General features: G+C 30.0%; 1 protein-coding gene across 1 annotated transcript in view; it reads left to right on the top strand.

Annotated features, from left to right (window-relative positions):
• The first annotated feature begins 643 nt into the window (after nucleotides 1-643).
• The window catches only part of LOC147800988 (uncharacterized), an 84,417-nt gene continuing 59,245 nt past the window's right edge, over nucleotides 644-25,815 (top strand). The window contains exon 1 of the mRNA XM_087155716.1: nucleotides 644-766. Within this exon, the coding sequence (XP_087011842.1) occupies nucleotides 644-766 (123 nt within the window). The remainder of the gene's footprint in view (nucleotides 767-25,815) is intronic.

Genomic DNA, 25,815 nt, shown 5'->3' with positions numbered 1-25,815 from the left:
TTCTTTTTGTGTAATCCAAATGGGTTTTTTGCTGACTGCATTTGACCATTTTTCCTTCGAGTGAGTCGTACCTATTTCATTCTCTTGCAATTATGTCAGATTTTGCTAATTCTGAATTGATTTGAGAGTTTGAGTAGTTGCAAATTATATAAAGGTTTCTGCCTGCAAATTGTAGTCATCAATTTACGCAACCATACCGATTAAGCTGATAATTCAACTACGCTACAATGGCCACTTATCATCATCACGGACGTGGCGGTAAGCGGCTGACTGAAAGACATGCACGTGACTCAACGACGGATGAGGAATGCACGGATTTTGAAACCAAAATGGCTAAAGTGTTTGCAGACATGGAAAGGAGAATTAAAGCAGATGAAATGAAAAATAAAGAACTACTTGAGAAATTAAATAAGTTGGAGCAGTCTCTCATGCCTGTGCCAAATAGTCCTGAAATGCCGACTGCAACAGTTGATGTCACTGACATGGAAATTTATGAAGGCGGCCAACTTTTGGAACAGACGGGGAAAGCGTCAACCATTGATTCAGAAAGCTCAACCAAAAATAACACAGAACCCCCTCCGAAAAAACGAAAAAAGAAGAAGAAAACGCAAACCAACGTCAAAAAACGGAAGATAATCTAATCATGACTACAACAAGCTGCCATTCTTCACCAACAGATACCGCCACTTTCTCACCACTACCAGATTCTTGCTTAGCTCCACCCATGGAGGATTCAAATGAAGCTGCAGCTCCACCCACAACTCCAGTAAAAGTGCTAACAACCAAGTCTTAATTCGTGGACTCCCAGCTGAACTAAACACAGAAGATATCTCTCATGAATCGGGGAAAGCAGGCATCTCAATCCAAAAAGCAATACAGTTTAAGAGAAAAGTGGGCGAGGCATATCGGCTCCTCCCACTTTTTCTCACAATTCTTATAGAAACAGAAAATAAACAACAAATCTTCTCCGTCACCAGCATATGTGATGTCCCGGTCAAAATTGAAAGGTTCCGCGGCGGGAGAGGCCCGATTCAGTGCTTTAACTGCCAAAATTTTGGCCACACTAAAAAAATATGTAATTCACCTCCAAGATGTGTTAAATGTGCCGCAGAACATTGATCTTACGAGTGCTACAAAGACATCAACACTCCACCTATGTGCTGCAATTGCGGGGAAACCCACACTGCCAACTACACGTGGTGTAAAGCCCGTCCCCCCAGGAGGGGCCCTCGTGCCATTCCATTCACAACTACAGGACAAGCTCACAGATTGGTAACGATCATCAAAGAACTTCAGGATCTTTTAAAAAACAAAGAAGTGTTCCAGCTATTACAATCGATCATGAGGGAGACCACTCCTGGTGATATCTCTTGCCTTAGTTAGAACTCTTATTTTAATCACAGAAGTCTAATTTCGTATTTCCACACTGCTTATTTAACAAATATAGAATGTTTTCAGTTTATTCAATTTCGAGTTGCATACATCAGATGGTGCCACTAAAGTTTGGCAAAACCTAAGATTTATACAGCTCGACTTATGTTTTTATCTATGTATCATCTCGTTCAATAATTTTCAATTGCTTAATTTCCATTTCACCTTTCATATTTCTATGCATAATATTCACATCAAGCTGCATTTAATTACTATTACACATTTCTCAAATTTGGTTGAATTCATGTTTCTTTTGCAAATAATGATTAACGTATCTATCTCCAATAATGTTTGTAAATAAATACCAACGTATATTTTTCAAATCATGCCTGTATATAATTATCATATTTCTTTGTAATACAAAATGTTTTTAATTTATCAAGCAAAGAGCTTGACTTTTTTAAAAAGCGAGCATAAAAAAGTTACACTGCATTTTCAAATCAAGCTATTGCACATTTCACTAATTATGTTTGAATACAATGTTCCTTTTTCATTGATCAAGGTTGCAAATAATGATTAATGTATCTATCTCTAATTATGTCTGTAAATAAGTACCTATGTATATTTTCAAATCATGCCTGTATATAATAACCATCTTTAAATTGATTGTAGTACAAAATGTTTTAATTTATCAAGCAAAACGCTTGACTTTTAGAAATAGCTACCATACTGTTGCTAAAATCAAAATGTCTTTAAATCAATGTATATAATATTTCATGATGTATGGGATAGGGGCCGCTGCGCGGTCCAGGTGCCCACTTTTTGCGAAATAAAGAAAAAGAATCCAAATGGCTACTGTCTCCCGTCCAGCAACGACCACAGTGATGATGTAAAATATTTTTAGTGGTAGACTAATCATGGCTTAGAGTCTCGTTGCCCTCAGACTAATTGTGGGAGGTTTCGTGGTTTTCCTCCGCATGTAATATAAATGATTGTTAGTTCTGTAAAAAAGTCCTCCAAGCAGCAAATTTCTCCCAATACTTGATCCAGAAGTTCCCTTGTCTTCTAGATTGGGTTTCAAATTGCAAGGCTACGGAGTTGAACATTGATGGTCGTAAACCCATCATTGGGTCGACAGTTCGACTACGGTTATAAAATAAAATAAAAACATATCGCTTACTTTTCGCTATAGCTAGCATAGTTTTTGCCATAGCTGCAAAACCATCATCGAAATAAGTTATTTCCTTATATTTTCTACAAATATTGCGAAACAGATATGAGAGTTTCACAACAAATTGAGGTTCACTTTTTATTATGGTTTTAGATGAATACTGCTTTGCAAAAAATTATAAGAAAAATTACAAAGTGTCTAACCCTCTAATAGAGATATATAGAAGAATCCTCTGATTTAGACATATTTTAGATTGAACAAATTTTTCTTTTAAACATTTTATAAATATTTATTTATATTATAAATTACTTTTCCGAAAAGGACATTTTCATATAAATTGAGGCTGCGATTTTTTTACGAAACCAGTATTAAATGAATACAGCATTGCAAAAAATAATATTTAAAGGGAGGAAAATAAACGGAAATTGACTATATTGAAAATTTCTGTAATTATTTCTCGGCATACATGGATGTTTTAAAACCAATTTATGCTCACCTTTTGAAATGAAATCAGCTTTAAATGATTTTTGAGGCTGCAAAAAATTATAAAATATTCGCAAATTGTTCATCCTTATGTTAAAGATAATCATACTCAACTGTTGATAAGCTTTAGACTAAAATTTTTACCCATTGGTTCCTACTGTTTTTTTTTTCGAAGGGGGGCTCTGTTTTTTCTTTCATAAATGGAAAACTAGGTAGGATAAGTATTTCAATTATATGATTTGTTTTGCAGAAACATGATAGGTCACTGCACCATGAAAATTCTTTAAAATAAATATTTGTATTTGAATATGAAGTTGAAGCTTTTCTTAAGATAAAGTGGTTGGTAACAAAATGTATAATCTACTTGGTATAAATAAATGTGTATTGACACTTCTTTTCAGATGGGAGTGTATTATGTATATTTTATTTTATAACAGTCATTGAACATCTGACCCAATTTTTTGGGTTCACGACTACTAATATTAAACTCCGTAACCTTATAATTTTGGACACAATCCAGAAGATAAGGGAACTTCTGGATCAAATATTGGAACAAATTTAAATTCGCGGAGCACTTTTTAGTGGAACTAACCCACATTTGCGTTACATGGATCGGAAAAACACGAAAACCTCCCAAAGTTATCCTGACGACAGAGGGACTTTAACCCATGATACATCTACCACTGAGGATATTTTTACGCCAGCGCTGGGGTCAATGCAAGCCAGGTGCGGATTTCATATCGATCTGTCATCTCTAGGATTGGAACCCGATTCACCTCATTGGAAGGCAAACGTTCTACCCCCTGAGCATCACGGCTTTGCATCATGTATAGACCAATTTTTGTGCCAGGGCATGTTTAGGTTAAACATTCTAAAAATACACTTTGACATTGATAAATATTTTCAGACAAATAGACTTTCACGTTTTGTTATGAAACTTAATTTAAATGAATTCTGCTAGCAAAAAAATATAAACAAAAATCGCAAATTATCCACCTTTATACTAGTGATATTGCATATCCTGAAATTCGAATATATTGCTTTAACACGTTAAATGCCACGCTAATTTTGCATGGCTTGCCGCCTGGCCAAACGGTAAATAACTACAAACTAAATTTACAAATTTGACAGATTTTGCTAGTTTTTTAAAAGGTTTAACAAGACTTATCTGCTAGTCCTAGTGTTTTGATTTTATTGGGCACCTGGGCCGCGAAGCGGCCCCTATCCCATTCATCTGGAATTTTATAACAGTTTTGGTTGAGCAATGAGGTGAGCAGGCAATGGAGTTGCTTTTATGAATGTTTCAAGCTCTTTGCTTGAATAACTAAAAAAGAATCAAAAATAAATTGAGCAGCTTGCTCTAAACTGTGTTTGTTTGATTTTGGAGTTGTTCAGAATTGTATCAGCATGAGTAAACGTTATTTTCAGAAAAGTTGATGAAATTATTTGTTTTGATAGTTATGATATGAGGCGTCGGAGGTGAAATGTGCAGCTATTGGTCTGTAGTTTTTATCTTTGATATAATTTTCAAATTTAAAGATTTCATTAAAATTTGCTGTTTTACATTCTATGGCTTAATCGAAAAAATCTGCGTTTAGCTTGTATATATGCTGTGATAGAGTTGGTATTTTGAGATCTGCATGTATATTGGTATTCCGGATGAACCATCTTGCACAGGTTATTTTTCTAAGGATCTTGTTTTGGCATTGGTTTAATTTCTTCAGTAGATGTTGAGGTAAGACTTATCTGAAGAAAGTGGTGAATTATATAAGCCTAAGAAATAGTTCAGAACTAGTGGTGGATAAAAATCTACTAAATTGAATTTTTTAAACCAAGAATCACAATTAATAAACTACCACTTGAAAATATTTATTAGCTGTCCGGAACACGATGGTATCTCTGTGCATATGAATAAAACTATTTTTGTGTGTTCTATATTGCATTAATTTCTTCAAACCATTTTAGTAACTATAATAATATAAAAATTTTAAAAATTTACTCGAATTATGTGTTTCTACTGATCTTTGCTTCTCCGGTCTCCAGTGACTCCCTTGGTGTTTCGAACAAACTCAGTGTCGGTCACAGGTGACCCCATGGTATTCAACGTGTTAAATATGCCCTTGTTTTGAAGTTGCTATAGATATTTCTAAACTTTTATGGATGTTTTACTGCAATTTTAGGCTTGCTTTTTAATATAAAACCAGTTTTATGTGAATATTATATTGCAAAAATTGATAAAAAAAAAGTTCGCAATATCTATTCTTATGTTAGAGACATTATAATTATTATGTTAGAAATACGGTATTAGAGCATCTCTATCATAAATATTCCGCTAATTGAATTTACTTTAATAATATACTTTCTGCTCACTGAATATTCTTTAATAATATATTTTCCATTGATTAAATAAACTTTAATCTATACTTTCCTCTCACTGAATATACTTTAATAATTTTACTTCAACGCATTATTATGTTTAAGAAAGGTACGAAAAGATTCACTGAGAAAGTATTGGTTACACTGAGACAATTTTTTTGTTGTATTTATAGAAAATAATTGATTTTGCCTGATTCGGGTGTAGGGATTTCAAATCTGTAATTAGTTTTGCTCATAAAGCTGTAGTTTTCTTAAATGACATTTTTAGTCTATCTGTATTTTAAGTTCACCTGTTTAAAACTGTTATAAATAACAAGAGATTGTGTAATGTCATGTAAAATTTCTAGGGTGGATAGGACACATGATCAGGTTTAAAATTGCATCGAATTATTTTTACCCTTAAGTGTCGTCGTATGCAATTAGGGGCACTTCCCCTATTATTCCATGTTTAGAATCACATGAAGAAAAAGTTCATAAAAGTAAGCAGTTTATTATAATTTCTGTATAAAGCGGAGAAATAGCATTCCAGCAATTGAGCCGTGTTAAGCCTTCTAAAAAGTTGGCGATATTAACCGGTTAACGCCAAGCGTCATAGATTGAGGACAGTTCCTTTTTTCAAAGACATTCATTGTGATGGGAAACTTTTTTCAGTATTTTCATTTATCTGGGTGAATTAAAAGATTTTCAGATACCATGATGATTTAGTTATTTCTGATTAGATCTAGAATTATAAGGAGCAAGTACTTTTAGAACTATCAAAGACTTTTTGAATGCTCTAACAGCAGAAAAGCCAATTAATTTCGATAATATATTATACCACTTTTTCTATAAAACCACTTTTTGCATCATTTCAATATATAAATTCGGGACAAAAAGGGTTAAACGAAAATCTGCGAATATTTGTTTGTAGTTTGCTTCGAATCTGGAGCAGTTGGCAACTTTGATATTATAGTTACTATAATATCAAAGTTGCCAAAATTGCATATTGTGCAGCCCGCCAACTACTTATTCAGGCTGATCAGCCTCAGTTTTTCCTTTAAAATGTAAGCAAATTGTTTTATAATCCTTCTGTTCCATTGTTTTATAATTAATAATTCTTTCTGTTCCATCGTTTTATAATAAATAAATTGTATAAGATGTAAGAGGTTATTGTTCAACTTTTTCAAACTGTGGCACGCCACGTGATCAGTGACCGAAATTCTGCCCCGTGGGCTCTTTGCAGTTGGACAGCCCTGTTATAGTAGACAGAATTATCCTGTTTCCACTAAATAAATCCTAATAATAAAACAATTTTGCTACCACTTTTTTCCTTTTTCTTAAAAAAATGCTCAATTTTTTAAAAGGACGCATGACACAAATGGATTAAGTGTTTATTAAATTTTGATACATGAAAATATTATGAGTCTCGAAAGCTGTGAAGTTCGTTTAACAGCAAAATATAAATCTTTCGTATCAGCAAAAGAAAACTCATTCGAAACAGTGCTGTTTATCTAAAAATATGCGAAAGATCAATTTAAGCAGGCGAGTTTTTTTCTCCTTCATATTATTCCACGGGGGAATGAGAAAACAAAGTAAATTAGAAAAAGAGTGCCATAAATATCTCGCTCACTGAATATGCATGAATAATTTTGTTTCATCGCATAATCATGTTTAAGGAAGGTATGGATGAGTAAATTCCAACAGAAAGTATTTATTATAGTCTTTTTAACATAAGAAAATGTACACCAGTTTTCAAGCATTTTTCATTTGCTAGAGTGTATCTAGTTGATGAATAAAAATATTGAAATTTCTCGGTGTTTGAAAATATATAATTTAGTAAATTCGTGGTAAAAAAAACCACAATAGAAATATACATTTTTGTTTTTAAATAAATTTTATAGGGGTTTATTCACGCATTGTTAACATACTATATTCTCTATAAATTAAATCATTTACTCATTGGGGACGGGTGATTCAGAAAAGCATTCGTACAAAATTAGAATCAAGTTGTAATTAAATAAAAAATGGTAACTTAAATGTAGTCGTTGCTAATTTGACAGACTTTGCTTTTACTTTAATTATTGCTAGTTTAATCATATATATAATCGATGTTAATTCAAAGTATAACTAAATAGTTTTATTTTGAACAAAGAAATGGTGAATTAAATAAATCAAATAAATATAACTCCTACCACAAATAAACTGCTAAAGAAATACTTTGATTACCAGTTTTATCTTTTTACCCTGATTGATACGGTTTTAAGCTGGCACGTATTTGTGACAGTCGGCGCGAAAGGTTTAAAGGTAAATTTAGTTCCTAGGAATTGAAAGTACCATTATACGCGTGATAAATAAAAATATAATTGCACGTCCAAAATGATATCTATCACTATTTTTTATTCATAACAGTTGCATTTACCATTGATAGTTCAAATGCCACAGTAGCACTTGAACTATCATTGACTAGTGTGTGATGAGCTCAGTAGTCAGCAAAAAAAATGAAAATAAATATACTTCTTCACTATTAAAAGCATTTATACTGGTTGTTTCATTGACTAGTGTTTCACTAACACACGCATTACTAACCTTTGAAATTAAGTTAAACAGCATTAAAGATTTGAATGGAAAAATAAACACATATCATAAGTCAATGCAAACCAATCTGTCTGGATTTCTTTCTTGCCTTTCTATGTATTCTTGAAATAATATCTATCTCTGTTTTTTATTTCTAGCTGTAGCTCTTTGACTATTAGCAATGATAGTTCAAATGCTATAATATCACTTGAACTATCATTGAATAGTGTGTGACGAGCACCTACGCTGACACATAAAATTAAGTAAAGCAACATGAAGGAGCTGAATGCCAAAATAAATACACGTCTCGGTCAGTTGTTTTCAAATGGTGTTCCGTGGAACACTGGGGTTCCGTGGAAGAGTCACAGGGATTCTGAGAGTAAAAATATTAATTCTTAAATAAGTAATGACTTTTAAATCTGAATTGAAAATAAAATTAATGAGCTTAAACTTGGAACCAGTATTCTGACCAAACTATTGCGACCATATTTTCCAGATTGGGGGCTACCTCTCATATTTTGGGTGATAGGAATCCAAATTCGTCGAAAAGAAAATATGCTTACTTAGAGAAAGTACGTTTTTGACCCTGATTTCGTAACTAAAAATATGGCATTTACTTATCTATTAGCATATTTGAGGTCACCCTCTCCAATCATTAAGATATCGAGACCAATTATTAGATCAGAAGTTATTCATTGTGGTCTATTTATTTTTTTGCGCACTGTATACATAACCCAGAAACTGATTGATAATTAGTCAAATTGCTGTGATGCTAAAAGTTTTGATGATTTAAAAATTTTCAACTTAAAATAAGTTTATGAACTTCCTCTTATAGTTTTATATTACTCATAAGCATTTGTGAACTCTTACCGTGATCAAATGTACAAATTCCAAAGCTAGTTTCATAGAAAAGTCAGTTTTTGGTTTAACCACTGACTACAGGAAGGCTGCATTGTGTTAGCATACAGTGTGTCCCCAGATGAAGTGATGTTTTTGCTAATATGCATACAGACCTGCCAACTTTTAATTCCTTCCATTATCATTTTTCCCAGTGGTATTAAAATGGAATTAAAACTTCAATTTTAAGCAAACAAATACGTTGTATTTGAAAAAAATTAAGTTGACAACCATGATAGTAACTCATATTAATATATAAGCTCAATTTTTGTAAGAATAGTGGTGATGAAAATCATTTAAAAATTAAATTTGTAAAAGAAAAAATAGTATATATTTACTACCACTTTAAATATGAAAATAAAATCTCCCGCAAAATGCGGGAGAGTTGGCAGGTATGTGCATATCTTCATAATATCGTTTTGCTTGTTTTTGGTTTCAAACTTTTTATTCAAATTTTTTACTGAAGACATGCTCAGTTTCAGTTGTTTTTATCGCTTTTAAATTTTGACAAATTATTTAAAAACTTTATTTTAAAATTTGCTTAAATCAATTTCATGCTTTGATTGGAGAAAAACTTCCATAATACAGAACGAAAATCAAATAAAAGGTGATACTATATAATTAGAATAACTGCGTCTTTATTTGACATTATTTTTGCTTATCGTTGAGCTACTTTTTAAATTCAATTATTTCTGAAAATAATTGGTTGTTATGTCACAATAATTTGCTTGAAAGATGAGTTTAAATACTTTTAAAATAAACATTTCGAAATTTGTGTCATACTTATTACTGTATTTCAGCTTAGTTTGTATTATTTTTTTATTAGTTTTCTGCAAGTTATTTACATTATTTCCTTGCATATTTATTTTGCAATCGTGATTAAATCCTAGGAAAGTAGAAATGTGTGAAGCTTTTGTTTCAACTGATATAATGAGATACCTTATTTATATGTTTTATTATCTGTCGTTTATTTAAGAAAATGCGAAAAAAATTGTTTTCCTTTTCTTAAAATTGTAATCACTTTAAGTATTATTCATGTTTCAAATTAACACGTTTAAAGATCCTTTTGTTTCGAGCAAAGGGAAAATACATATTTTATTTTTAGTAGAGTCTATTCACTGAAATAGATTTTTTGCTAGATCTTCACCGAAAATCAATTAAAATTACTTAATATATTAATAACATTGTATTCATATTACATCTTAGTATATTCGTTTCAAAATATGTAAAAAAAAGATTCCCATTGATTGTTTTCAAAATTCTAAGCTTTTGTTAAGGAAACCTTTTATATCAAAGAATGTAATTAAGTTTTAAATATTTTGAAACTAATGAAAAACACTATCAAGTGAGTTTCATTTTACATTGTTAGTAAACAAGTCAAGATAAATTTATTACAATTTGAAAAGACGTGATTCTCCAAAATTATGCGATTAAAAAATGATTATTGTGGTCAAAATTATGCGAATTGTTTAAATAAACCAACAATGAATTATTATCAGTAATAATTGAAGAGAGCATATGTTTTTTAAACATGAATTATAATTGTGTTTATTAAAATAAATTTAATAATTTGAATTTTTATAAGATACAAGTTTAAACCTTTTCCTTTAATATAAAAATAACATTCATTAAGCAATAATACAGTCTCTATTTATTCAAGAAAGTTTTAATGATAAATTTGAAATATACGGAATTTTATAAAACTGCAGATAAGGCAAAAAAAAAGTTTTTTTTCTTTTTAAGTTTTTTTTTACTTCCCTCTCAATTTCAGAGACATAGTTGATGCTTTCTAAAAAGCAATTAAAGAATAAAGAAAGAATAAAAATTGCCCAAAAAGAAAGAAAAAAAAGCCAAAATGAGAAAAAAATTGCCCGAAATTCTTAAAATATCGTGTTTAGGGGATCCAGAAAATATGCTTAAAACTTTTTATAAATGCATCAATTTTTTCAGAGCTCCTTCATCATTTCATAAATATAAAAAACTGTTTACAATTCATCTGCAGCATGTTTAATTTCTTTTTAAATTGAAAAAAATTTAAAACATGTGATGTTTTTGATTTTTGATTTAACATAAACAATTCTCGATATATTTTAATAAAGTCATACATAATTCATCTCGGTTCAGGTATTTTTTACTAGAAGCTTGAAAAAAATTAAGGGATTCTAAATTTTTTATTGCACGTTTTTTTCTTATTATTATTATAATATATTTAAAAAAAATATCTATATCTGAATCGAAAAAATACTGATCAATTTCTTGAAAATAAATTGAAGAAAAATATCGATTACTAATTGCATGGAGTTTTCTTTATTTCATAAGTTTGTGCATTACATCATTTCAAAGCATATAGAAAACGTTTTGTTTAAAAAAATATGAAAAAATATCTACGTTGAATTTCTTCAGCAAAAGCGGTGACTCAGAGAATAGACCGATGGCTCTTTCATATGAAATCTGCTTCTGTCTTGCACCAACCTTAGGGATGACGTAAAATATCGTCAGTGGTAGACGGATCATTTGAAGTTCTCGGGGTTTTCCTCTCCACTTAACGCAAATGCGGGTTATTTCAAACGAAAAGTCCACTTACGAAAGCTAGTTTGTCCTAATTCTTGATCCAGGAGATCCCGTGTCTTCTGGCTTGGGCTTAGAATTACAAGGCTACTGAGTTAACATTGTTAGTCGTAAGTCGTATTGTTAGTCGTTTAACTAATTCTCTAATTGATTCTAACTATATTAGATTTTACAAGCCCCTTTGAATTTAATTTCTTCTGATTTTACAAGCCCTTTTGGCTTTTGATTTTTCAATTTACTTGATTTTATTGTTCTCTTAGATTTATCTATCTCAACACCTTTTAATTCGTTTTTCTCATTTTTAAAATCATCTTTTATACTTGGTTGCCTTATACTGGCGTTTTATCCCCTTGCATGATTTTACTTCTCTATGGCTTATTTACTATGTATTTAATTTCATAGTTGCCGCCACTTTTGGTGGTGAATTATTGTGTAACTTACTTGTTTGTATCATTGCCTATTTGTTGTGGTGAATTATTGTGTAGCTTATTTGTTTGTATCATTACCTATTTGTTGTAATTTGTTTGTATCATTGCCTATTATGTTGTAAAACTTCTCATTTTTAAAATCATCTTTTATACTTGGTTGCCTTATACTGGTGCTTTATCCCCTTGCATGATTTTACTTTTCTAAGGTTTATTTACTATGGATTTAATTTTGTAGTTGCCACCAACCCACTTTTAGTGGTGAATTATTGTGTAACTTATTTGTTTGTATCATTGCCTATTTGTTGTGGTGAATTATTGTGTAGCTTATTTGTTTGTATCATTGCCTATTTGTTGTAATTTGTTTGTATCATTGCCTATTATGTTGTGAAACTTAATCTTTCTTATATTGTGAATTTAAAAAATTACGTCGTATGCCCTATTAAGGGCAGGTCGGTTATTTCATTTTATTCTATTTTATTGTTAGTCGCCAGCCCACCATTGAGTTGGTTGCTCAATGATGGTTATAAAATTAAAAATGAAGTGAAAATTAAAAATAAAAATAAAAGTAAAATAAATAAAATAAAAATATTTCAGTATGAGCTGCTGTGTTTTTTGGGAAAAGAGTGCTTGCTTGCAAATGAGAAGGCCCTTGCTTGATTCTTAGGTTGATACGTATTCCTCTCCTGTCTCGCATCGACCACAGTCTTGAGGCAAAATATCCTCAATGGTAGAGGATTTAAGGGTTAGAATCGTCCTGCCATCCTGATAACCATGTGAGGCTTTCGTGGATTTTTTCTTATTGTAGAGCAACTATGAATTAGTTCATATGAAATGTCTTCCATGATGGCTCGTTTGTCCTAATGATCGATCTAAGAGAATCCTTATATTCTGTGTTTGGCTCAAAATTACAAGGCTGTGGAGTTAAACTTTGATAGCCGTTAACCCAAAAATGGATCAGCTTTTTGTTGTCAGTTAAAAAATTAACTAAAAAGCTTCGGTACGCCCTTAAGTTCGACAGTTGGGAAACTAGGTTCAGTTCTAACAAACACAATTGTAAAACTAATAACTAATAACAAACTAATAATTTGTAAAACTAATAACATATTTTTTAAAAAAATGAAAGTAAATTCCCCAACTTTTTAGGAATTGTGAGTTGTAATTCCCCTCCCTCAGAGAATAAAGATATTATACAATGATATACGTTCATGAGCAAAATGTAATATACTAGACGCACAGTGGACCACAGCATTCTAATTTATCTTAAGCGACACTAATTTTAATTAACAATATATCTTATAAACACCTAGATATTAGGGATTATTGCTGTAGAATTATTAGTCTTCTAGTTTCAATAATACTTCTCTAAGCTTTTGCATAGCTAATAATTCGTTGTTTCCCTAATAGCGTAACGCAACTGCGGATTAGTTCCATCAAAATGTCTTCCACCTTGGCTTGTTTGTCCCAATGCTGGATCCAAGAGTATCCTTATCTTCTGTGTTGGGTTCAAACTTACAAGATTAAATTAAATTTTGATAGCCAAAATGGAGAGGCTGTTTAATGACAGTAATAAAATTGTATGAAAAGATTCGGTATAACTTGAAGTTCAACTATGGGGCAGAAATGAAACTAGGTCTCTTTTCGAGTTTTAATTCAGGTACAATTACAATATTTTATCAATTATGTCAGAAAACTAATAACATATTTTGGCTAATTTAGAAAATTTCCTATATTTTCAGGAATTTGGCGTTTTATTCCCCTCCCAAGGAAAAAAGGGCGTCATAATTTATCTTAAGCAACACCTTTTCTTATCAACAATTTATCTTGTAAGCACTTAAATCTTAGGGATTATCTAGGGAGTAATATTTCTTGTTTCAATAGAATACTTCTCTATGCCTGCGCTTTGGTAATAATTCGTTTTTTCCTTCTTAATGTAACGCAACTGAGGATTAGTTTTTCTAAAATGACTTTTCCGATGGCTAGTTTGATCCAGGAGTATCCTTATCTTCTGAGTTGGGTTCAAAATTACAAGGTTATGGAGTTGAACTTTGATATCAGTAAGTCCCAAAATGGGTGAGTTGTTATAAAATAAAATAAAATCCTTCAGTATAACTTGAATTACAACAATGGGGAAGAAATGAAATTCGGTCTTTTCTCGAATTCTTAATTCAGATACAAATACAATAATTCAGAAAACTAAAAATGTGTATTATTATACCGTAAACTGGGCCGGTCTACCCATTTTTTCAGTCTGTCAACTTTCAAGTGATCAAACTTTTGTAAATATTAAAGAAAAAAGGCTTTTAATAGGTGTTTCGGAATCTCTATTTATCCCTCTTTAAAGCTGTGAAATCGATTTTAGAAAATATTAACAGTTACTTATATTGTATATTTTCATAGAACTGCTGACAAATCTCTCGTATGGGGCGAGTCTACCCATTCTACTAAAATGAATGTTAACATTGTAAATAATCAAATTTTACTATTAAATTGTTATTTTAGTTACTATATAGGATATTTATGAAGTAAAATTCATAACTTTATTATATATTCCATTTTTTTATTCATCAAATAACACAAATTGAGTATTTGATCGATTATCACATTTTGATCACAGTTTTGTTTTTATAATTATTAACATTATAAAATAACATTTTTTTCTGATTATTGTTGATAAAAATAAATTAAAATTTATATAAATTTTTCAATTAAATAATTAATAAATAATAATAATTAAAGATTATTAACAAAATCGAAATTCAAACATTGGGAATCATGAAAAATCCTTTTCCCACTCTTTTGGGAGGTAATAATAATTTATAAATAATAATTTATTTAACTTGCATTAAATAAAAAAAGTTAATTTTGTATTATCAAAATTGAAAAAATAGGTAAAATAAACATATTTTACATTTACATTTATATTTAACCTATAAATTTTCTTATTAATGATAAATTCATCAATGCAGAATTAAAATAATATACTGAAATTCATTTAAAATGACTTAATTTTGATATAAACAAAGTTCTAAATTATATTATTATGCTTTATTAAAACTAAATACGAATGGGTAGACTCGCCCCGCGAATTCTGGCTTTTTGTTTACAACAGCAAAACTTACATTCTTTTTGGTTTTTTTTTCATATAAAATTAATGTAATCTTAGTCTTAGATAAGTTTATCACTTAACCAAAGTGAAAATAGCAATAATAATAATATACTTACGGAGCACCAATTAAAAGTTTGCTGATTTTCAATACAAATCTCTCAAAAGACCTTTGAACAGGTCGGTTAAAAAGACACCAAATAAATAAAAACGGATCAAACTACTACAGCGCCATCTTCCTTTGAGTCTGAACTAAGTCCTCCGTCGGTAAAATTTTTTTTATTTGCAATTCAAAATAGTGAAATTAAATAAAACTAAAATGGATAGACTCACCCCTGGATGGGTAAACTCGCTCCGGTTTACGATATTTTAAATAATTAAAAAAAATCACTTAATTTTCAAGAATTTTGTGTTTTAATTCCTTCTCCCAAGGAATAAAAATATCATATAATGATATATCTTTAATAACGGAAATGTAATAAACTAGACACAGAGTATACCAGCGCATCATAATTTATCTTAAGCAACACCTTTTCTTATCAACAATTTATCTTGTAAACACCTAGATCTTAGGGATTATCTAGGGAGTAATATTAGCTTTCTAGTTTCAATAGAATACTTCTCTATGCCTGTGCATTGCTAATAATTCTGCAGTTCAGTGAATTTACCCACCCAAATTGCTCAGATCAATGTAATGGGAATCGTCAATCAGAACAAAACCTGGCTGTGACATTTCTACTGGGAGCATTCACTGTCCTCTAATAATCCCAAAATTATGCAATTCTAAATTGGCGTATATACATATAAACAGTCTAAGTCCTTGAGGAATCGTTGAGATATTTCAGATCTTTCTGGATATGGAAATACGATTTAAACAAAAGAGCTTAGAACTGAAATCAAGATCTTAGAACGAGAGGGCTTGCTATATTGTTTAGATGAATTTTAAGATCATTACTATTTTCTGTTCAATAAATGAATGTGTATTAACATATAATATGGAACATAAGCTTAAGCGCACAGAACTCTTTTATAAATTACCTCCCCCCCCTATGTTGAGTATTGAATTTTTCAAAGCCGTTAACCCTTTGACGGAGATGGGACACTTGCGTCTCTTTCATATATATTTCTTCACGAGCTGTAATGACAAGCAAAAATATGTTTGTACTTTTTAAGTATAAAAAACAGTCTAATAGTTACTTAAACAAATTTGTTAGATTATTGGAATTCCTTTTGTACTAAAATATAAAGTCCAAAAAAGTAGTTTGCATTTTTTTCTGATTTATATACAAAAAAATGTATTACTTATTGATTTTATAAATTACAGAAATTTTAATTTTGAATAGTTTCTTTTAGATCTAAATCACATACCTGCCAACTCTTCCGGATTTTCCGGAAGATTTTATTTTCATATTTAAAGTGGTAGCAATACGCAGGTTATTCCAATTAACTTTTTTAATTATAAATGAGTTTGACCGCCACTACATATAAATAATTGCAATAAATATATGAAAGAATAATAATCCTTGCTCAAGCGAATTTCAACGGGATCAAAATATAAATATATTTTTGAGACAGATTGTTTTTCGTTTAGTGTTTTACAGCCAATCTGAATATCCATTCTTGGAAGGAGTGAAAGTTGGCAAGTATGAAATCATTGCATATAATTGCACATTTGAAAAATTATTGTTCGGAAATAAGGTTTTTTTTCTTCTTTAAGATTTCGCCTTTCCGAAAAAAGGCACTGGTATTCCGTGCTTTATTTCATTACCATCAATTATTAAAATGCTAAATATAAAATTTTTCTCTTATTTTGATCTAAATTAATTAAAAATAGGGAAAAAAGTATGAAAGATATGTTTAATAAAAATTCTGAGTCGATGTTTTAATATCAAATATTTACCAAGCAGTTATTAAGAAGTACCAGTCATTTTTGAACTTTCTTATTCATGAAAATTTTCCCTCAGTGGAAAAAAAAAATATTTTGTTCATAGGTTTGAAAAGCTGATTTAAACTGCTGTTGACAAGGAAAATAATTTTCTCACATATTTAAGAATATTCTGATCGATATTAAGATAGATATTAAGATAGAATATTAAGAATATTCGGATTTAGAAAATCGGTATTTTTTATTTCTAAAACAAATGGTACCTTCAGGTTTGATTAATTTAAATGTTTCCTTGAAGTTACACCATGAAAAGTTGGGTGAATGTTTTAATTCTTGAGATTTCACTAAAATAATCAAACAATTTTAATTATTGAACTTTCATTCAAATAATCAAGTAATTACATAAATATTTTTACTTTGGTTCGAAATTTTGTGTCTAGGTGAAATTATGTTATCAAACATTTATTTGTGTGAAATTATGCGATCATCACATTCTAGGACTCAATCTTAAAGGTTTTAAGGAGACACTTTAAATATGCTTATAATGCAGACGATATTTTACGTTTCGAAATCAGACAGAAAAATGTACTTTCTCATTCATTTTTTTCAAAGAATCGGTATTTCTGACTCCCAAATTATAGTATGTAGCTGTAATCTGGGAAATACGGTCGCAATACATTGATCAGGAGAGTGGCTCAAAGTTTGGACCTATTAATTTTAATTTTACTTTTTGCGTATTTCACTATATGTCCAGAACATTTCAAATGAATTAAAAAGTTTTTGCTCACAATTATAAAATTCATATATCCAAATATAACTAAATGAAAAATTTTCGCAAATATTTACTATTTTTTATTATTTTATTTAATAATAGTCGAAAAAATGTTGTATTGCAAATATTGCAATTTTTACATAATTTTAAAGCATATAATGTTACATGGCAAAATGCAAAATTTGAGAGAAATCGGTTGAATTGTTCCGGAGAAATCAAATTTAAAAAAGTCGTATATTTACTTAACTATTTTTATTCTGGATTGTACTACTTTTGCCAATGCAAAACGTTGTGCTAGCGCAATCCAGCTATTTTTTTAATTATTCTGTCTATTTTGTTCTTGCCTATTCCCTTCTGAAAAGCACGTAAATACGTACAAGTACTCTGTCGGGATGACGAAACTGTTGATTTAAAAGAGATGTGATGGGTCCTTAGCACATAAATAAGTGGTATACCTTTTATTATGAGATAATACCTTTAATTTAAAAACTCATAATCCAACCGTTTTCTTTCCTATAGCCCTCTTTTTTTTACTGGAAATTTCTGGGTTTTCTGATTGCATATGTTGCCGTAAATGAAGGCAACAGCCGCTTAATGTTTGGCGATATGTAGGCAAATGACAGCTATACCCGTCCTGAGAGTGTCTGCCGTCTAAAACAAAAATTTCTTGCAGTGGATAAGAAGAAATAAACCACCTCTAAGATCTAATACCAGTTTTGGGTAGCATTTTTGATTTTTCTTCTCTTCATTTTAAATTGGCAAACCTCAATGTGTGCTAGTTTTTCAACTTATTTTGACAAACTTCTAAAATATATATTTTAAGCCCAACCTGCATATGGGCATCCTATGTAATTAAGGATATCACCGTAAATGTGATTGTTGTCGAATATTTCGACTGTATGGTTATTTTGATTTTAACTTTAAACCTTATTTTTTGGACAAAGATTTGCCATTTTCGTGAAAATTCATGACAGTTGAAATATGACAAAATTTTGTAATGTGCCTTGAAAAAAAAAGAGAAAAAAAACGTATACACTTAAAGGATTGATCAGAGAATTAACTCTTGCCTCACATAAATAAATTAATTAATTAACTAACTGGCTATAAAATAGAAAAAATATCACATAATAAAAATTGTTTTCGATGGGAATTGCGATAATTGCTATTACGAAATGTAACTCTACGCTTTAACAACAGCAATATGTTTCCAAAAACTCTTTAAGAAATAATTGGTATTTTTTTAAACAAATAACTAATGGGTAAAACGGGAAACATTCAAAATGAAAAATAAGTGGATAAAAAAGGATTTAATAGCCGCCTAAAAGTAATTATTTGTGAAAGAAAGATAAGGCCAAGATAGAAATTTACTGATTCTAGGTTTTACGTTTAAGGTAGAGACAGGTTATAAATCCTTGATATTTGATTCCGAAAATTTATCACAGACAACTTGAAAAAATAGGTTTTTAAGCCAAAGGAAGTAAAAATTAATGTAATGTGTCAAGTTCAAAGCGTAAACAAGTGTTTTGAGAAAAGAAAAAAACAACGACATTTATTTTAAAGTGTCATAAAGTAATTTTACAGCAATTTTGAAAAAAAATCGTAATACACCAAAACACTTTAAGAAAGTAAGAAAAAAATTAATTGCTTAACTCTTAATACAAATTAGAACTTTTAAACATTTTTCTTTATCTAAAGCAGTACTTTTAAAGTGAATACAAATAAAAAAATGTTTGTTTCATAGTTGCATTTGAAAATAAATAAGCACGAACTCTTACAAAATATGCGGGGTTTTTGTTATAATAAAAATAGTAAGGTTTAGAAAGCATAGTAAAATAAGACGCAAAAAAGTTAAGGTTTTGAAAGAATAGCAAAAATTAGACGCAAAAAATTTATGTTTTTGAAAGCAGAGCAAAATTTAGATAAATAAAAATTAAGGTTTTGAAAGCATAGCAAAAGTTAGATAAATAGAAATTAAGGTTTCGAAAGCTTAGCAAAATTTAGATAAATAGAAATTATGGTTCTGAAAGCATAGCAAAATTTAGATAAATAGAATTTAAGGTTTTGAAAATATAGCAAAATTTAGATAAATAGAAATTAAGGTTTTGAAAGCATAGCAAAATTTAGATAAATAGAAATTAAGGTTTTAAAAGCATAGTAAAAATAAGACACATAGAAAGGTTTTTGAACTTTCTAACTCTAGCGTCTAGTTAAAATTTGAGTTTTACACAGTAAAAAACTTTGGTATATAGTTGCTACAATTTTCGATGTTGAGGTTAACAAAATAAATTTTTAAGCACACAACTATAGTTATCCTTTTAAAAAATATATAAAATTTACAACGAAACAATTGATAAAGGGAATTAGTGCGAATTTATTACTAAAAAATTTCTTGTCTCTTGAATTAAATGTTTTAGTAAAGAAGCTATGAAACTATGTGTTGATAAAATAAACAGAAAAAAAAATTAAAAAATATATGAATAAGACTATAACAATAAAAAAGTAAATAAAAATTTGACTATATTCACTGTAATATACTTTAGTTTCCCTCGCCATCAATAAATGGTGGCAACTATACACCAAAACTTCTTGTATTAGAGTTTTTAATTGAGACTTTTAAATCCTGTTAAAATATAGTAAAAATATAATAATAAATAAAGTAAAAATATGAAATATAGTAAAAAATCTGTAAAAATACAATCCTTCTTTTCCTTATGCCAGAAAAGAAGTCTTAAATATAGCGGAAACAAAATTAATTCACAGATCTATGATTAACTTTTTTTATAATACGGCCCTAAGTTTTCAGGCGCGTGCAATTAAATGCAGAAATAACTATTGCGCAGCTATGAATCGTTTTAAAAAATTTGATTTATGCCAATATGAATATCTGAAATCAACACACTCCCCTGTCGTGAGCTTTAATCTCTAATTTACTAAGAAGAGGGGGGAAGAGGCAAATAACTATCCATTTGTTACCATTACTATTAATAATAATATCTCTCGAAAAAAAATATTTTACTCAAAATTTGTTTATTAAAAAATTTTAAAAACTGTGATTTTAAATAAAATATTATTTTTTATGTTATTCATTATAGTATCTTTAGAAAAAATTATTTTATTTCACTGAAAATTTATTTATGTTCTTCACCATATCCTTCTTAAATAATAATTTTAGCTATTTTCAAATAACGTAAAAGAACACAAAATTACATTAAGCCTTAAAAATCTCAATTTTTATTGAAAAATAAATATAGCTTTTAATGAAACGTTTTATCTTTAAACTGCTATTTACAACATTTATGTTGACTTAATACAGAATTGTAATCGGAAGCGGAACACGAAGTCTAGTGTTTGGAAATGTATTTGATCAGCATTCTCAACTTAACGTTTTTAATATTCAAGACATTTTTTAAAATGACATTGCGTCTTTTCAATCTATGTCTGCATTTAATTTTACACTAATTTCAGAAAGAACGTAATAAAGACATGGCTACAGTCGTGTGATTGTTGATTTCTTAAACAATTATGATCATAATTTTCGAGTGACTTAATAAATCTTCTAATAATATCAATTCTTTTTTAAATATGTCAAATAATTGTGCGAGAAAAACAAGCTGTATATATATATATATATATATATATATATATATATATATATATATATATATATATATATATATATGCTGGGTAAAATGTTTTATCTTTAACTATTATTTACAACATGCATGTTAACTTCTTTCACAATAGCAATTGGAAGAGAAACAGGAAATCTACTGTTTGAAAATTTATTTGATCAGCATTCAATTTAACGTTTTCAATACACAAGAATTTTTTTTTTTGGTATGACGGAAAAATCATTAAATGTAATTGCGTCTTTTCATTCCATATTTTCCCTTAGTTGCATATTAATTTTAGAATTAGACATGACATGGATACTGTCGTTTTGCTGTAGTTTTTTTAAGCAATCCAGGTCATAATTTTCACGTGACTTAAAAATGCAATATTTAATACTAATTCTTACTTAAAGGCGTCAAAAAATTCTGCGAGAAAATCAAAATCTTAAATTCTGTCTGTAGAGTTGAGGTAGCGGGTTCGAAAACCTTGGATATATCTTTGTGCTGTTTTTCTTTAATTTGTGTTCTTTGTTCTCTAATTTAATATTTAATAATTACTTATTTGTCGTCTTTGCTGTGCGCTAGCAAGCTAGCATTGCAGATTTAAATAGGTAGATAAATTAATTGTTGTCATAAATTAATATGCAGATAAATTTTTTTTTTCAATGCCCACCTGGAGTTTGACTTACGTCATACAGGCATCTGAAGGGCAGATTTGTTGGCCACTTTTTCAGGGGCACCCTATTAGGTAGGCCAACGTTGCTCCCATAGTAAGGACAGATAGTACTGAGAAAGAAAGAACATCCATGCTTTGGCTGGGATTCGATCCCAGAACCTTTCTGATGCAAGAACAGTTCCCCAACCCCTACGCAGGCCGGTTGGCTGTAGATATATATATTTTTTTTTAAATAACGGCAGGCACTTTAACTCTCGTTCCTCACCTCGGAAGATGCCGGAAGTGTTGCTCATTTAACATTACCCAGTAGGCACCTGTGAACCTAAGTCACGGAGGCGAGCAACATTACCCACGCTACACTGCCACTGTGTGGGCCACATTCACACATCACACACAACAGAGGACAGCACAGAGAGAAACATCCATGCCCAGAGCGGGATTCGAACCCGTAGCCATTGGATTCGCAGTCCGGCACGCTAACCGCTCGGCCATCTGGCCGGCATCTGTAGATAATAAATAAATAAATAAATAAATAGTCCCGCAGTGGACTGATCATCAAGACACGGTTCCCAGCAGATCACCGAAGTCAAGCATCACTGACTGCGGTCAGTGTGCGGGTGGGTGACCACTTGGATCAGTCTGCGTAGGGACCGAGGGTGTGCGGTATTGGTCCTCGTTAAACTGTGCTACCGTAAAGTGCTCGACTTCGCGCGCAGGTCATCGGGCTACCGAAGTGGGGGTGCCACCCCCTCCGCAGAGGATCAAAATTGTGATGGCATGTCTTCGGATCATCCTCCGGGATGTATCCCAGACCGTCGCCAATAGCCCATTGTGCAGCTCTAGTGCGACGTAAATTAACAACAACAACAACAACAAATAAATAAATAAGTAAATCTCTTGTTTTATTTCTTTATTATTATTTTGCCAGAAAAAAACTCCATCCCAATATAAAGTTTGTTCCAAATGAACTAAATTATGTTCTAATGTGCTAATTATTCCATAATTTTTACGGGAAAAGAAACATGAACAGCTTGTAAAAAGGGTTCACCAGTTCACTTAACTTGACGTTAAGGTTTGTCCTAACTTCAACTTGACGTTAAGATAATGTTAAGTTTTTAAGGGAATTTTAACTTAACATAAGAAAATATGTAAAAAAAAAACAGCAAAGCATTTTTCAACTACTGATTTGTTTTCAATTTATTGACATAAATGCAAATTTGCGCTTTTCTAAAAAATTATTCTAAGATTTGGCCTAATATATTCAAAGTTTATTGTCAAGCCTTACGGATGTCGGTTCTTAACTAAAAACATCATTTGAAAACGACAATAAAAATCCTCAAATAAATAAATAAATTCCTCTTATTTTTTTCATAAAGTCATCAAGCATAAATAATAAAGTTTCGAATACTACATCATATTCAAAAACGCAAATTCTCAACTAGAGATAGTACTCCTATTAGTTGTTCCAAGATTTGGGTTAATATATTCAACGTTTATTATCAATCTTTCCGAAAATACAAACTAAAATCGACCCAAAAGTAAAAGGAATTAAATTTCTCTAATTTTTCTCATTAAATCATCGCGTGTGAATAATAAAATATCAAACATTACACCATATTTAAATAACCTAAATTCTTATGAAGAAAGAACATTAAACTCCTAATAATTGTTCCAAGATTTGGGTTAATATATTCAATGTTTATTATCAATCTTTCCGAAAATATCACTTGAAAATGACACAAAAATAAAATGAAACAAATTTCTCTTATTTATCTCATAAAATCATCGCGCGTAAATAACAAAATTTCAAACATTACACCATATTCAAATAACGTAAATTCTTTACAAGAAAGAACATTAAACTCCATATTCAACATGTATATTTCTTTCCCCAAGCAAGAACATTTAAAATAAAATACTTGGATATTAAAACTGCCATTGGTGTGGAAACATATTAGAGCGATAGATGATACAATTCTACTTCGAAACGTTGGGATGTTATTAAAAGAGTTTTAATTTTCTTCAAGGAGATAAAAAGCGAGAATATAATAAGAGAATTTGAAAAAAGAGAATTAAAATAAATAAAAGAATTCTCACGGGAATTGTGAAGGGAAAAAGAAAGAAAAGAATTTGAAACGTAATATGTATAATACACTGAATTCTGCGATAAACAAAAATGGGGAAGAAAGTAGGGAAAAAGACTAATCACCAAAAGTTGTAATTTCCTTTTCAGTAAAAGATCATCCATGAACGTTTTTTAATGAATGGTTGAGAGGTTTAAAATGATTAAAAAAGAGAATATGCTTGCAATATTCTTCCAGCTGCAATTAGATAAATTACTTTTCATACCACACTAAAAACTTTTTTTCTTCCTTTTTACATTACCATCAAAAACAGTTTGCCCAGTTTTATTCTTTTTACAAATGTGATTAATGTCGCATCATTTTGAAATAGCCAAAACTTCACGTTTTTGCAATTGCACTCAAAATTTCTTGATTAGGCTCACTCTCAGTTTAAAGAAATGTTGACATATAATAAAATTTGAAATAAAAACTCGAATTTCTTTTGTTTGTTTGAATCACATTGGAAATACCTTTGGGATTCATGGAAAGAAGTAGATTCTTTCTTTAACTTCAAATATTTTCTTTTAATTTACGCTATTTTATTGTTTTTGGTCATTAGAATTATGCGATGGAAATTATAAAAGATTTTTAATTTCTTTTTATTTTAAGTCGTTACGCTTTTATTTTTTTAAGGCATGTACTGAATTAAATCTATGCAGTTTTTTTATATTTATAATTAAATGCATTTATTGAAACTATTTCTTTTGTAGCTGCTTTTATTTAAATCAACACACACGCTATTATAACTATTCCTCTTTGTAAAATGGTTTCTATATTTACTATTACAAACTTAGTTCTATAGGTAGAACTGTGTAATCTTTAAGAAAATTGTTTTGATTTATATCAATCACATCGAATGTAATATTCAATTTAGAATAAATTGATTTTCATTTTCTCCATTTTTGGAAGAAATAAATTTTTTTGTAATTTCCAAAAAACTAAATATTCTCGAATATATGTATTCATTACAACAAATGTAGGCCGTGAAAATTTTAAATATATGTTAGAGCACATTTTGTGGCAATAAGTAAATCAATTTTATGATATATGAGGTAGCACGTTTGTGACTTAATTAAGGAAATCTATTATGTATTTACGTACCTGTTTGGTTTAACCCTTTCGCACCGGACGGGACATGTGCTGTCCCAGTCCATGGGTGAAAGCCCTTATATAGCAAGACGGAAAAGAGAGAAACCTGGAGCGTAAAACCTTTCATTCCAGCATTTTTTTCGAAAAAAATTAAATATCTGTAACTATCAAGATTTCTTTTATAATTCTGGCATATATATAAAACTGCTTCCTTTCCAAGATAAAGTAGATATTGTTGAAAAATTTAAAAAAAGAATAAGTAAACTCCTCCTCAAAACTAGCTATAACTGGAAAGGTTTTACTTCCAGCCTTTCCTCGTTCCGTCTCGCTTTCACCCCTGCTGATTTTTCGCCGTATTGAAAGGGTTAAAGAAATAACAGAAGCCCATTTACTGAACCAAACCTGATATTTAGTACTGTTAAAATATTTTTGTGGATGAAGATGTGTTACTTATACATATAATTGGTTTATCGGTCTTTATTTATTATTTTGAAAAATGAAACTGTATCATTTAAAAGTTAATAAAAATCCATCAACATCTTTTGATTTAACTGGAGCACAACTTTTTTTATGCTGTATGATATTTTTTAACGGACCATGGATATTTTCACGTCATTGATTTTAAATTTGGATTTGGTTTCCCCCCAATCTACATTTTTTTTTGTTGATTAGTCTACTTTCCGTCGGATGTACAAGTCGCATAAATGTT

Source organism: Parasteatoda tepidariorum, chromosome 12 (genome assembly GCF_982258835.1).
Source record: "Parasteatoda tepidariorum strain Cologne lab strain chromosome 12, Ptep-v5.0, whole genome shotgun sequence".
NCBI lineage: Eukaryota > Metazoa > Arthropoda > Arachnida > Araneae > Theridiidae > Parasteatoda > Parasteatoda tepidariorum.
This window is presented reverse-complemented; position numbering and strand designations above follow the sequence as displayed.